The 14,685-nt window shown below is 39.5% G+C and overlaps 1 protein-coding gene and 1 long non-coding RNA gene across 2 annotated transcripts; one reads left to right on the forward strand and one right to left on the reverse strand.

The window, feature by feature from the left end:
* Positions 1-4,201: 4,201 nt before the first annotated feature.
* Positions 4,202-9,232, forward strand: LOC113461552. Its single transcript, XR_005507689.1, has 2 exons — positions 4,202-5,618; positions 5,693-9,232. It is a non-coding gene; the product is annotated as an uncharacterized LOC113461552 (long non-coding RNA).
* Positions 9,233-11,886: 2,654 nt separating this feature from the next.
* LOC103701059 (ornithine decarboxylase-like) lies at positions 11,887-14,386 on the reverse strand. The gene is given in 2 exon segments (XM_008783006.3): positions 11,887-12,717; positions 12,719-14,386. Coding segments are annotated over 2 exon segments (1,260 nt in total). The 5' UTR covers positions 13,253-14,386; the 3' UTR covers positions 11,887-11,991.
* Positions 14,387-14,685: the final 299 nt, after the last annotated feature.

Below are 14,685 nucleotides of genomic sequence, written 5' to 3' on the forward strand. Positions count from 1 at the left end.
TACCTACACAAAGGTCAGATATCCACCTAATCTGCTCTTTAAGAATGATAAATTAAAGTTACGGTTTTTTTTTTTTTTTGAATAAAGCAAACATATTTATAGAGCAAAGAAGTTGGAGAGTAAAGGATCAATCGTTATACCTTTGAATTCATAATAGAAACAAAGGAGGAGCAATCAACCTAAATATTTAGTCTAAAGCCCACCCTCTAAATTCTTAAAAGTGGCTGACGAACGGGATGGGTCCAAGGCTGGGCACTGAATGATTTGGTGGACTTCTAGGAGAGAGTGAGTTGCTGTTTTGTTTCATGAGCAGCGAGGACACTGTCGAACACAATGATAGCTGCCGGTCCACTTGATGGGTCAGCTGTGGCAGGAATGGTGGACGCAACTGACACCACTGAATCTAGAGCCATTACTAGGGTGCACAGTGAATTCGCTGTTAAGATTGAACAGCGAATCCCTGCCCCCTAAGGGGCTGCTTTGCTTCAAAGTTCACGCCCTGAGTGCGGGTGGTAGGTGCACGGACCGGCCAGCTAAGGTGACCAGCAGGTACTTGCAACAGTATCCTAATGTTGAGAGGTAATTGAATGCCACGCTTGTCAGGAAAGAGTGAAAGGATCGAATAGTGCTGGGAGGTGGTAGCACGGTTGGAACGAGCTAAAATTTTATCGAAATGATCTAGATTTGAAATACATAAACATCAATTAAATATAAAGGTCGGATGTTCTCTATCTGATTTATCCGATGGAGTCGTCATATGGTTCGTAGGTACCGCACGAAGTGGCGCTAGAATGACATACTCACACGTGGAGCAACTCACGGGTCGAAAAGGGCACACGAAAATTTGCGACTGGTATCGAACATTTTCTGGTGGAAGAAAGGCTCTTGCTACACGGATGGATTCGTCCCTCCCCCCTCCTATTTTTCACCAAAAAAAAAAGAAAAAAGAAAAAAAAAAAAAAAAGGATCAGGCAGTCATTTTATAGAGGGTGTACTTGAGCTCTATGTAACTCTACCAAGATAATTTCTTAGAAGATTTTATGTGCAGAACAATGGTGAAGCTCTCTAGTATTTCATCACAAGTGTCGAATTGCTTGAAAGGCTCATTTCAGCTTAATTGATGGGGTTGGCATTGTTGATGTCATGACTGAATATTATCGTTGAGGTTTGGAGGATTTTTTTTTTGGGTATAAAGATGGATTTATTATACTAATCTATTATAAATATAACCGTGGGAATCTGAAAATAAGATATTTGACAAATCAAAAGGAATATCTGATGAAGCAGTTTATACCGTAGTCTCCGTATGATTAGATATACGGTGCTATATCCGGTTTGCAGAGCTACAGACACGTGCCATCTAAAAAGCTAGTAGATTAGTCGACATTGTCCAACAATCTTGTCTCAGAGGATAAGGATTAGTCTCTGAAGATGGTAAATCAGCTAGCCATCTAACAACTATCAAAGAATCACTCTTTTAACTCTTAAGCACTATAATATGAGAAGTCTTCAAAATACTTGCGGTATATTTCAAACTTTCCTATGCAGTCCTCAACTATTGAGGATCAGGAAGTTTCAAGCTGTTCTCAGTGCGCAGTCCTCAACTATTGAGGATCAGGAATTTTCGCGCTGTTCTCAGTGTAGCACTGGGCATTTGTGATGCGATATGAGGGTGAGAAGGTTCATGAGATGGACATGGACTGGGCTGAGTGCAGACAATTGTTGGGCCTTTTGCTATGGAGTCTGTCTCTCTCTCTAGAGAGAGAGAGAGAGAGAGAGAGATCGTTGGCTTTGAAGTTGAGAAAGGAAATCTTAAAGATGTATAAATTTAAATTAATCGACATGCATCACTTAAATCTTCTCAAGATTAAGACCGACATGGGCATGAAGCCAACAAGAAAAACCAGTGCCAATTGCTTGAACGTCAAACTGATAAGGCTAACTTGTGTGTGCTAAATTAAATGACCATGGCAAGGCCATCAGTTGAGTTCACGAAATTGTTCTTCCACTTGGTGCGCATGGTCCATGAACCAATCAAACACCTTTACTGCAAAAGGATCAAAGGTAGAATAAAGGAAAGTTTAAAGTTAATGGTCTTTGTGTCTTGAACTCGGATAGCAAATACTCATTATGGATCAAAGGAGCGTAACGTGCACTGAACCTCGGAGCTTGCAGTGCATGTAGATGGTTGCAAAAGCCACCATGAGAGCAGATCAGCCAGAACTCATGAGCACATACAAGCCTATCTGCAATGCAAAATTCAGACACTTTTCTGCCGGAAAGACTTTAAATCCATTTTAACCATCCCTAATGACTAGTGACCGATGCACCATCTTTCAAGAAGGCAATTAATGCCTGTCTTTTCTTGGTTTCAGGACAGGCTAGCTATCATGCAAGGTAGATTATGTGTACGCCATAACCCTATTCTATTCATTCTCCAAACCTAAATCTGCCTTTGAGGATTGGCGATATCCAAATATGATGGAACACAAGCATGCTTCAGTCAATTTATCCTTCAGCTCCATATTCAATCAAGGCTAAGTTTGACAGTTTTTGTAGGTTGTATAAATTTTGCTACATGGAATCTAAATTTGATGATTGTATTGACCATGCAAAATGGTCTTATCAATTAGTGTTTGCTATTGCGCCCATGTTTATCATGAACAGAAGGAAAAAAAAATATTGATACATCAGCAAAAAATTATTTAGGGGTTATAGACAGATAGTAAGGCTATATGCACAATAGAATCTGTTGGAATATTTTAAGTTTTTTATAATTATTTATAATTCTTGGAAAAAGGTTCAAAGCTTTTATATTTTTTAGTAATCCAATATTGGATAACTTAATGCAAGAAAATTTACATTTATTGAAGTCTAGTAGTTCAAGGCCTAGTTAGATTTGTGGATCTTTGGTTGGAGACTGCAGGAGCACGTAGTTAACCTTTTTGCACATACTTGGTTAAAATCTAAAATTTTAAATCCTATTAACACTCTAATTTAGTTATGTCCTCTCATTACCGAGGCATTATTCAAATTTATATTAGAACTCTCAAATCTCATTTGAACTTGGATTTTATTATTGTACTTTGAGGTAGGCATTAGAGGGCTTGACTGTGTGCTCTTCCATTACTTTCTAGTGGAGATCTTCAAGGCCTTTTGGAGGCTAACTACTAAGGCCTTGATGTGGCTCTATATTGCGAAAAATATTATTCTTCTTTTATTCGTGCATTACTTAGATGTTGCTCTGATTTATATTCAAACTTTAAAGTCTCATTTTAACTCAGACTTTATTCTTGCTTTACTCGGGCATTAGGGTTTAGAGGTTCTAATAAGGTGCTCTTCCATTAAGCATTAGGCATTAAGCTTTAGAGGCTAGCCATTGAGGCCTTTATGAATTTCTCGGTGGGCTATTTAGATCAAGTCTACATGTCACAAGTGAATTTCTGCTCTCTCTACTTTTCTCTCTTTTGGATGACATAAGGAAAGTTTTGAGTCACACTTTTACGTGATCATATTCTTGATAGAAGGCTTTAGGCTAAATCGAGTTGGTTGTAACTTGGACACAATATTGCTGAATATATGTATGAGGAAGCAAAAATTGTTCTTAGAGCAATATACTCTAAACACCTCAGTTCTAGACACAACATTTTTTAATCCTGATTTCATAGTTTTCAAATTTTAGAATTAATTTTCAAATTATTTCCAAATATCAGCAAAAATTTTCCAACAAAGACTAAAATGTGCTAAATTTTAATACAAAGCTTTGTGCAACTTTTCTCCTATGTGATTATTGGCAGTCATGATCTCCTCTTTTTTTTTGCCATCTTGCTATCAAGTTTATAGCAGCAGGTGTTGATAAATAAAGCCTCCATTTGGCGGTGGAAATCTGATCCTATGTAATGTACAAATTTCTAATTGGTTGTGCAATGATTTTAATAAATGTGAAATTGAGTTGTAAAGTATCTGCTGCCCTCATTCCATGAGATGCATTGATTTTGCTTATCATTATTTGGTGTTATCACTATTTTTTTGTTTTAATTTCTCTATCAATTAGTAAAATACCATATGAAGATTAACTTTTTCTTATTAGATTTGGAAAAAAAAATATAATAATACCAAATGTTCCAAAGATTTATAAATAATTAAAAAATAAAAATATTCCAAAGATTTGGAAAATAAACGGACGGCCATTCCAGAAAAAACGGCCGTTAGTAGGTAGATATCGGCGCTACCGAACGGGCTATCCACCGCCGTCGGCGCCTCGCCGGAAAGTTGAAGCACTTCCCGGACCAACCAAGAAGCCCTCGTGCGCATTAATAAGTCGTCATCGAGAAGCAAGAGGTGACGCCGCCTTTAAATCCTCGTTCCCTCTTATTCTCCTCCTCATTCCCCTTTCTTTATTTCTTTTCGCTTCGATTATGCTTCGAATCCGCCCCCATTATGGCTCTTCCGCCCGTCCTCTCCCTCCTCCTCTTCTTCTCCGACCGCCGACGCCCGGTTCTTCTTTCGCTGCGAAATTCCTGAACTCGATCCCTCTCTTCGTCCCACGATTCGATGGATCTCACCGCCGGAGATCTCTTCCTCCCCCTGCAAGGCTTCCCTCGGTGATGGCGATCAAGGGACCGTCGGTGATGGCTGCGGTGCCGATGACGATGACCAATTCCTCCCGGCCGTTCTCTTCGTCTCAGGTCCCGTTGCTTTTCCCCCTTCATTCTTGTCTCTCGCGGTATACGAGATATCATTTAGATTTTAGTTAGGAATTGAAATTGGGGATAGATGTCTTCACGAGAACACACTGACGAATAAATGTGTGAAAGAAGATCTAAGTTGGTCTACCGGACTTGTAAAAGTTTTGGGGTTGTCTGTTCAATGCTTAGCATGGTTCAAGAACTTGATGAGGATTCTGTTGCAGTTTCAACTTGTTTGTTCATTTTTAATGATCCGTTGTCTTGAATCCCAAGAAAAACTTTTTCTGGTTAATTCGCGATTTCCAAATCAGATTTGAAGTTAGAAATTACTTTTTGTGGTTTCTAATATAGATTCTGTACAATATGTAAGTAGAGAAAAAATTTGTTACCAGTGACATGGTTTTGGTCCTGCCCCTCAGTGATTTAGGCTGGGTTTCATCCCATCAAGAAGAAAAGATTGTTGCCACTTGTTATACTGATTCAAAATCCACATTCTAAATTCATCATTTTCTTTAACAATGTCGACAATGCTTCATGTCTTGTAAGTAACAGAGTATCATTGTTTTTCATATTTTACTAATCTTTGCTAGGCTTTGTTGTATCACACCTTCATCTGATGACATTTGATGTTTGTAGACAGCTAGATATGTTTTTCTTGTAGACAATTGTCTGCCTTTTTTTTTTCTACATTGTGTTGAAACCTTGCTATTGACCCTAAGGAAGAAAGGCAAGTCAAGGACAAGGTAAGGCACTGACAGGATATACAGAATAACATGAACCTGACTTCGAAGACTCCCGGGCAGAGGCTAGCCTCACACACGAATACAAAAAGACTGACAAAGTCTGGGCAACTACAAGAAACACTCATATAATGTGTATCCATGCACAAGCAAACTCATATATGCCGGTTCTCAAAAGCAAAAAGAAAAGGTAAGTCATGTATGCTGCTTAAATTTTTCTGAGGTGCTTCAAGCTCATGACCTTGTGTTTCCCAATTCTTGCAGCAAAGGATTGGCATGCCTGATGCATATGCGACAAATCGAATTTAAGTGTTGAAGAGATCAACTATGCTTCTGTCCATGGCCTCCTTGGACCGATTGATGTAATTAAATGCTCATTTTTGTACGATCCAACTATAATAATGAGTTATTAAATTCAAAGTATAGGAGTGGTCCTTCGAACCATTCATTGCTTGGAGTATAGCAATTTAGATAGTAAAGATTCTTTTGCCTTATAATTAGAACCATGCAACCATATGTGCAACTTCTAGAACAATCTTTCACAAACAAACTAAGCATCTCGATGATGATTGCGTCTTAACCATAGCTGCCAAACCTTGTCTAAAACTCTTTAGGGTCTTCTTATTGCTACTTTATCCATTAATAGTTTCTGTTAAAGGTAACACTTAGTGTTATTCTAAACTTGTGTAAATCCTTTCTTAAAATTTTTATCCATGTTAACTTAGGTCTCCTCTTATTTTTGGTACTCCAATGCATTTTCAAGCACCTCTCGGAACCGAGGTCTTCTCAAATCTTCTTTACAGAAGTCCATACCAGCTCAGTTGTTTCTCCACCACATCATTCTTAACTAATGTTGTGCATATACTTACTTTGATGTACTCATTTGTCACTCTCTAGTTTTGTGTTTTACCAATAAATCCATCCTAACATTATTGTTTCTGTTTGATCATCTTATTTTCATGGAATCTTTTCAACATTTTGAACTAAACAGCATTGCAAGGTATGTTCTTTACCACTATTTTACAAAGTCTTACCTTGTATTTCCAAGACTTTTCATGGTGACATAACACCCTTAAGATACCTCTCTGGTTGAAGTAAATTTGTCATCATTAAACTCGTTATCTCCTTCATTATTCATTATAATCAAGTGGCAGATATTATTGCCAAGGAAACTGGACACGCTCATGATCATCCCTTGGAGGCCAAGTTGGATATGCTTGATCTCTATATGCACCACTAGCTTATGGAGTAGTGTTAATTATATGGTTTGTCTCTGATTCTAAATCTTTTGTACTCTGTAGGATAACAAGGAGCAGCACAACTAAAACTCATACTAACATCCTTCAATCCACCTCTTTTCTTTCTCTTCTTTCTCACCTACTTCCCCTTTTGCTTCTTTCTTCCTCATTTTCCCATCTTTTCGTTTATGTGGTAACTCACCAACAAGAAGGAACTCTTATAAATAATCCAAGTACTTTAATCCAGTTTCTGAAACCATGGTCCTTACCTTATTATCACATCAAGTGCCTGGTGGGCTTATAAAAATCATTCTCAGTTACCACTTTCACATTGTGTATCTGATAGAGAGCCCTGGTAGGTACTGCTGGAGTGGCATGTAGTTATGGTGCCACTCATGATACTGCCCCATGTACTCCAAAAATTGCCTTGGATCATGCTATAGATAACTTAAACCATCTGTATATGCATTAGCACTGGAACACCAACGGCTGTGGGCTAGTATGGTCCAATCTGATTATATGCAAAGAAGGCATCTCAATTATTGTATACCCTGAACCTTAAGTAAAAATGCCCTGAACGGACCATAAGAGTCGTATATGGACCTAAACACAATTCAGATAATAGAAGACGATAATTCAGATGTTAACCTTGAGTTGGAGGTGTCATGGAATCCATGCTAATATGATGGAAGAGAGTTCGGATGGTTCATCCCATTGGTAGTAAAGATTGATGACACCCAACCACCTTATCAATCTGACTCCCTTCTTGGTGGCTCTTAAGCTTTTTTCATATGGACCTAATAGTGCCCCTTATGGAAATTTGTAGATTCTCTTCTCCATATCCTTGCTTCTCTATTATCGCCTGAAGGGAGGAAGATGACTGTCTCTAGGATTATGATCAAATCTAGGATGTAGTGACTAAAATCGGCCTTGTATGTAAATAAGCTTAGTTCCACTTGTGCTCGCCCTGTGTCCACACCACCATGGCCATTAGTAGTCACATCACTGGAGCTACTATCATGGTCATTCTTATTGTTGTCTCTGGATGATGCGAGCAAGTCACAATCTGAAGGCACCAGAGTCTGGCAGTGTTTGCTGTATGCAGTCTCTAAGGATCAACCGGGATCTTCCCTTTAGTTTTACTATTTTCTTCAACTAGCCTGACTGATCTATGTAGAGTTTCTTTCTTGCCTAGCTCTAAAACTCTAAATAGTGCCTGATTGGCCTTGTTGACAATATATCCTAAAATTAATCTGAAGGAACATTATTACATCAGTTAGTTTCAGGTTTAATGTGCCTTAGGTAAGGATTTTTGATCGTCTAATTTGACCTTAGAAAGACTGATGTTTTAGGGCATGCATTCAGTATATGTGCAACAAAAGATTTAGCCAACTAGTAATCCCTTCCTATGATCTTCAAAATTACGTTATTTTTGCATACGTGTTCTTGGCTTGACTCATGTAGATCTGATTTGCTTCAGGCTCCCCTCGGCTGAAATGTTGAAATGGCAAGAGACAATAAAAAGGGTTTATGGCTGTTTAAGCTCAGTATCAAGCAGTACCAGCAGGTGCCGTTCTTGCTTGTAGATACCATTCAATACCACTAGATTTGGAGTGGTTCTACCTGGACCGGTGCTGGGTGTGTTAGCTGCTGGTTCCTTGTTGGTATGGGCGTATGACACATACCATCTAGCATGTTCCGGCAAGGCCAGCACCTAAATCCTTGCATCCAATAGAATTCCAGCCAAGAAAAATGTTCCTCAATTAGTCAAACCTGACATACTTTCTGACCTGTCAAAGCAGGCTGCATTATGTCATGATGCATGTAAAGAAAGACAAAAAGAAGCATATAAAGAAGGAAATGGAACAAATAAGATTAAATGGAGGAAGAACAGACAGAATCTTGAAGAAATTAAATCTTATTCAGAATATGACTGCTCAAGAGAATGAATCCTATATTGAATTTATATCCAAGTAGCTGATCAACTGGATCTTACCCTAAAACAAATTTTAGTAGTAGATTATTGGAAAGAAAGATGAAAACTACTCGAGAAACCTGCCACCATAAAGTGTTCCCCAATCTAATTTTCTCTGTAGAGAAGGGCCTCAACTAGATTTTTATCCTGTTTAAATCTCTATTTTCCTCAATATAATAATTGATTGGTCCAATGTCTTTCTCTAGGTCCTTTTATGCACTGCTTCCTGCCAATTATGCTATTACTTTAAGTTGAATCTAACCCTGTGTCTATTGCATATTACTCTCTTCCAACATTGCAACGATGCATTAGTATGACGATGATCCTTGTGCTTCCATCTGACATGGATTTGGGCCTATTGGGCCTATAATTTCTTCATACAAGAATGACATAATTATTATAGGACAAGATTACTATAGATCATCTACGTGTACTTCATCAAGTCATATTACTACATTAACATAACTGTGTGTTCTCACATTGCTCGAAGTCAAATTAGTTGGAATCCCAGTCGTTAGCAAGTCCATATGCATTCTGCAAACCAAGACAGTGCATCTGTAGCACTAGAAAATATTAGGTTGAAAAGAGTGCGGCAAAAGAATCACAGAAAACTGCAATATCTTGTTGTTTATTCAGATCATTGCATGAAGTCTAAGATCCAAGATATATGCTTGCCATTAGCCTGCAGGCAATGTGCAAAATTTGTTACAAATTTATTGCCTTTGTTATATAATTTATTAAAGAGTTGTTCAAATTTAACTGGGACATCTGAAATTGCGTTGCAACCTAACAATAAGCATTTTTTCCATAAACAGATATTTTCAACTTGACTAGCATATCTTGGAGTCAAGTAAGATATGATTAGTCTCACCCAAACTGTAGAATGCTGTGTACAGTGAAAGTTGTACTGCACTGTTGATGGCCAGTGTATATATATGGATTCAGAAAACACTTCCACATCTTATGCTGTCCGGTATGATTACATTTTCTTGGGAAATTGATATATCATTATAGGTAAATATGCATCCGATTGTCTTCTTTTATGTCTCAAATCTGAATGTAAGTCATTTTCTCTTTAAGCACGTTATACAACAAGATAATAGAACAGCATTAGGGAATTTGGAGTTGTCCTATAGGCAGTGAGTGTGATTATTGTGACATATCTTTCTTTTTTGTTTTTCTCTCAGTGGACTTTATCCATACCGTACTGGTAGGTACGATGAGGTTTCTCAAGAATACCAATTCTTTCGGACCGAAGCGCGGTCAATGGCTTTTTGGGGCTTTTCGCGATGCCGAGATAACTAATTACCCCTTCGAAGCGGAAGGTTTGGATCTTTCAATCTTATGTCGTGAGGGATGTGACCGATGTTAGGTCCATAATATACCAAAGCTTTTGGTGTTCTATGATTCACCTCCGAATAATGAGTAGGTAGTTCGATCCTTTTGATTCTTATCTTCCTAGTAAACGGGGATCCGGAGCAATAGGTCGAATTACTATATAAAGAAGACTTGTAAACAAAAGGACTTATTGTTCGAGTAGGAAGATTTCGGTTTTTCTCGTTCCTTCTCTTCAATAAGAAGAAGTATTTGAAATGAAACAAATTCCTCTTCATTCTGTTGTGCTCAGCGAAGGAACTGCCTAAGCATACTTTTTTGGATCCAAACTTCTTTGGGGACCCTCTCTAAGGCATAGGAGGACGAGGTCACAGCATTCTTACTAACAAAGGGGCAACAAGCAACAGAAAAACGTAGTGACCACGGTGGACCAATTGTATCGATTAACAAAATGCATCATGGCAGGTTTATATGCGTATCTTTTTGCCCTTATAAATCAACTGCATAGATAAAGAGAATAAGAGTGCCATGGCTGAAGTACTTGATATTATTTCTTATCATCTACCATCTCATATATTTCTCTCTTATTTCTATCTATCTCTGTCATGGTGTTAATGATTTCAAGTTTGATCTATTTTCCGTCTACCTAATGTAGTTCGCAGGTTGTAACAGATTATTAGGCTTCTCTGATCTTTTTTTCATTTAACATAACCATGTAAAAATATAAAACAAGTGGTCAATAACTTATTAAGGGCAACATGGTCTTCTGCCCTTCGTAATTCTCACCCTTGTTACTGTAATAAAGTTGAGGACACTTCCGAAGTTTCATTTTGTCTGCATTTTTATGCAGAAAATAATTATTTTATGGAGAAAATATTAAATAAGAATGTTTTCTGTGGAAATCTTTTAGAACACTTCATGATGGAATGATTTACAAATCTATAAGATCCCCCCCTTCCCCTCTCTCTCTCTCTCTCTCTCTCTCTCTCTCTCTCTCGCTTGCTCGCTCGTGTGCCCTTGCTTTATACTCAAATGCTGGCCAAAGAATTCTTAGACTATTGATTGAAAGCATCGAGTCCTCTCTCTCTGTCTGTATCTCTCTTGTGCTCTTCGTACTGAAATGCTGGCCAAAAAATTCTGAGTAGTCTGTTGATTGAAAGCATTGAGTCCTTCCACAAAATCTTCTCAACTTTCTGCTTTATATCTAACTCAATTTCATGGAAGAAAGGCTCAAATGATGATGAACTTTGAAACCACTCCATATGACAGTCAGGTACATCATCTGGTCTTGTCTAAGGATATGGCTGCCAAGATTGGAAAAAGTTATGTGCACAATTTTTCTTTTGTTTAGTCTTTATTTTTCCTTTGGCCTTTCTTAGAGAATGGTTTTTTTTTTTCTGTGTTTCTTTTCCTTACAGCAGGCAGAAGGAAAATGACAAACATAAACTAGGAGGTATGAATTTTTCCATATTTGATTATTCTTGTATTCTACTATATGTTTGTGATACATATGACAGCAACAGTGATTATGCATGCGCACAGAATCGAATTATTGTTGTTTTAGTCCTTCTCATGTGTTGATGTACTAACGCATACCCTAAGCCACGGATATCATTTGCCACCTTACACAAAAGAAACCAAACCTTGATTGTCTTGAGCAGAATGGTTATCCTAAATGCACTTGGGAAAATGTCTAGAAAGTTCTGATATCTATATGTTTTGAGTCTCAGAAATCACTTTTCATATCTTTATGTTTAAAAATAGGGTCCTATGTAAAATTAGGTGCTTCCATTGTAAAACTTTACTGGAAACTAGCATTATCATTGTGCATGTTATTGAAAGAGAATGGTCAAGTCCATTTAGTAGGAATTTTCTTGCAAATATAAACCAACTCAAAGTTACCTTTGCAGCTGTTCCGTTGCGAGTGAAGGAAAGATGAGAAGAGGGTTACGAAAGGTTCACTTCATCCGCTCAAGCTTGGGTTGCAAACAGATGGTTTCACAAAAAGGATCTCTTCATTCATGTTGGAATGGGTTGGTGTAAGCTAGGTGGGTGAATATGGCAGAGGTGGTGAACCCGTTGAAGTTGGACCCAGCAGATGCTGTGTATGCCCCCATGTTGGGAAACACAAGCCAGTCATTGACGTGTAGTTCTGGAAGCTGGTGCCCGGTGAGGACTGTGTCAAGTGCGTCACACGTGGGGCCAAACACTGTAGACGGGTACCTTTGCTTCCCTTGGCATGTTGGGTTATCACTGTCTGAGGAGCAAGCCAATGGCAGTGCCATCACACTTGCATGGTCGTACACGATGCAATTCATGGAACCATATATCCCATCATTGATCCAGTACTCCCTCAGCTCCTCACGCACCCTCTTCCCTATGATGTTGGTGGCAAGTGTGAATGCAGTCTCAGCAAAGAACCTTCCTGGTTCGGCTATTACCTTCAGGCTGGGCTCATTGGCAAAGTATTGAAGGAGCGTTGAGTTGACGACGCCTGAAGCTTCATCAAACTGTGCACCAGCTGTGAACCCACCACCAATGTTAAGGATCTGCAAATGGGGCATCCCGAGCTGCTCTGCTGCGTTGAACACGGCTTTAGCTGCTGCAATCGCTCCACTGAAAACCTGTGATCGCATCACCGCACTCCCTACATGGAATGAGACACCAACAACTGCAAGCTGTGCATCATTTGCAGCCTGAAGCAAAGGAAAAACCTCCTCCGGAAGTGCACCATACTTGGGGTCCCAAGGGACATCGGGCCTCACCATCATCTGGAGCCTTGGGCCTGATTAAGAGCTCGCATTTTGGATGCCACCTGCGAAGTTTGTCGATTTCTTCCCTGGCATCAAAGGTTGTCAGGTTGACACCAACATTGGCAGCATACTTGATGGGAGACTCAGCCTTGCATGGGTTAGCATAGATGATGCGGTCTGGAGAGACACCAAGGGCTAGGACCGACTCGATCTCCCCACGGCTAGCACAGTCAAAGCCAGAGCCGAGGGCCGCCATTGCTCCAAGGAAGGCAGGCTCCGGGTTGCACTTGACTGCATAGAAGGGTTGGACCTTCTCCAGATGATGGCTCCATTTCTTGAAGAGATCTACGACCACACCAAGGTCCAAGATATAAAAGGGGTCTTTCACCTCATGCTTCTTGGTGATGATGGACTGAATGAAGCTGGTTACACCTTCCTTTGACGCTCTTTTGAGGCTTGATACCTTCTTCCCCTTGACCCCTGGGGCACCAAGTGCAGCCTGGATGAGGCTTCCTCCGGCCATGGAGATGAGGTGTGAGGTGAAGGTAGACTGGTGTAGCAGATGTATGGAAGTTGGAAACAGGTACAATTTGCACTCTTATTTCCTTCTGAATATGAACATATTTATACAGTGGGACAGAATAAAGCAAGGTCTCTATTAGTGGGATTTGCTTTTGACAAAAACAGAATCAGCACAAAGGTACTCTTACCCAGTTTCTAGATATAGTGCTGTGAAGAGAATAGCATTGCTGTTGTCAGAAGCAATCTCTATCCAGTTTCCACGCTGCAAAAAGGCTTCGGCTTGGCTAAATTGACTTGAGCGACTAAGAATGTGAATAATTCTCAGAAAAGTTGCATATGAGAGGAGATGGGGAAGGTATTTCTGAATTTTGTAGTGGTTCAGGAGTGGTGTCTGCATGTGGGTGGAGCAGTCAATGCTCTGGGTCAGCCATGGCAAGAAATCTAAATGACCGTTCCAGAGGAGTTATGCTCTCTTTATTCTGTTCGGATAACCTTGAGTCTTTCCCCATAAGCAATTCACTCCTGACATTGCAGGTGACTCTTATGGGAGCAGGGATATTCAAAATGATGCTGGCATCTATGCATGCTACCCATATCAAAATGTATAGGCCCAAGTAATGGGGAAGTGACAACGGCAATGCTGCAGGTGGCCTGGCCATGCAACAGATTAGATGCTTGAATTCATTTGAAACGGAAGTATGTACAGATATATGATATCAGATTGCGAAGCACGCTGCTCATACTAAAATGGATGATTTGCTTTGAGGATGCAGGGCATTCTAACTTAGGGAGACAAACCACAGTTATAATACTGATGCAACTTTGACATTGTGACTGTCTGTGTAGGCATGTACTATGATCACTTAAAAGTTAGTGGACTTGGAGCGGAGGATGGAAGAGTCAGCTTCTCAACGATTAAAATTCAGAGTCTTTCTGATCAGGATGATGGATGATGCGCTTGTCCTCCAATTAGCTTTTGGTATGCATTAGAGCCCCAAGCAAACTTTATCGTGAGCCAGGAAGTAGTATCAGCCCAAAAGTTTCTTTGCTATGCAGCGTACTGTAACGGTCCTTGATTGTGACATCGGTTTGGTACATCGAGTTCGAGTGGTGATCTGATAGGTATTTCCAATATGACAGGATTAGAATTTTTTAAGAGGACCGAGTAAATACCAATTTTTTTATGAAGTAACCACTGCCTCTTATTGCTCCCTGCAGATATCATTGGAAGGGTAGGTAACCTTATCATAGATCCGGCATTGGCAGGCAACATACGTACTCTTTCTGATTTGATTGTCAACATCAAGGCGAAAGCTGAGGAATTGAAACCTGGAATCAAGCATGGGAGCTCACGTGGTTCACACTCCATTGTTCAGATGATTAGATCCGTTTTGACCTGCTATTGTGGGTGACCTGAAATTTCAATGGCCATTT

Source organism: Phoenix dactylifera, unplaced genomic scaffold (assembly GCF_009389715.1).
Source record: "Phoenix dactylifera cultivar Barhee BC4 unplaced genomic scaffold, palm_55x_up_171113_PBpolish2nd_filt_p 000254F, whole genome shotgun sequence".
Lineage (NCBI taxonomy): Eukaryota > Viridiplantae > Streptophyta > Magnoliopsida > Arecales > Arecaceae > Phoenix > Phoenix dactylifera.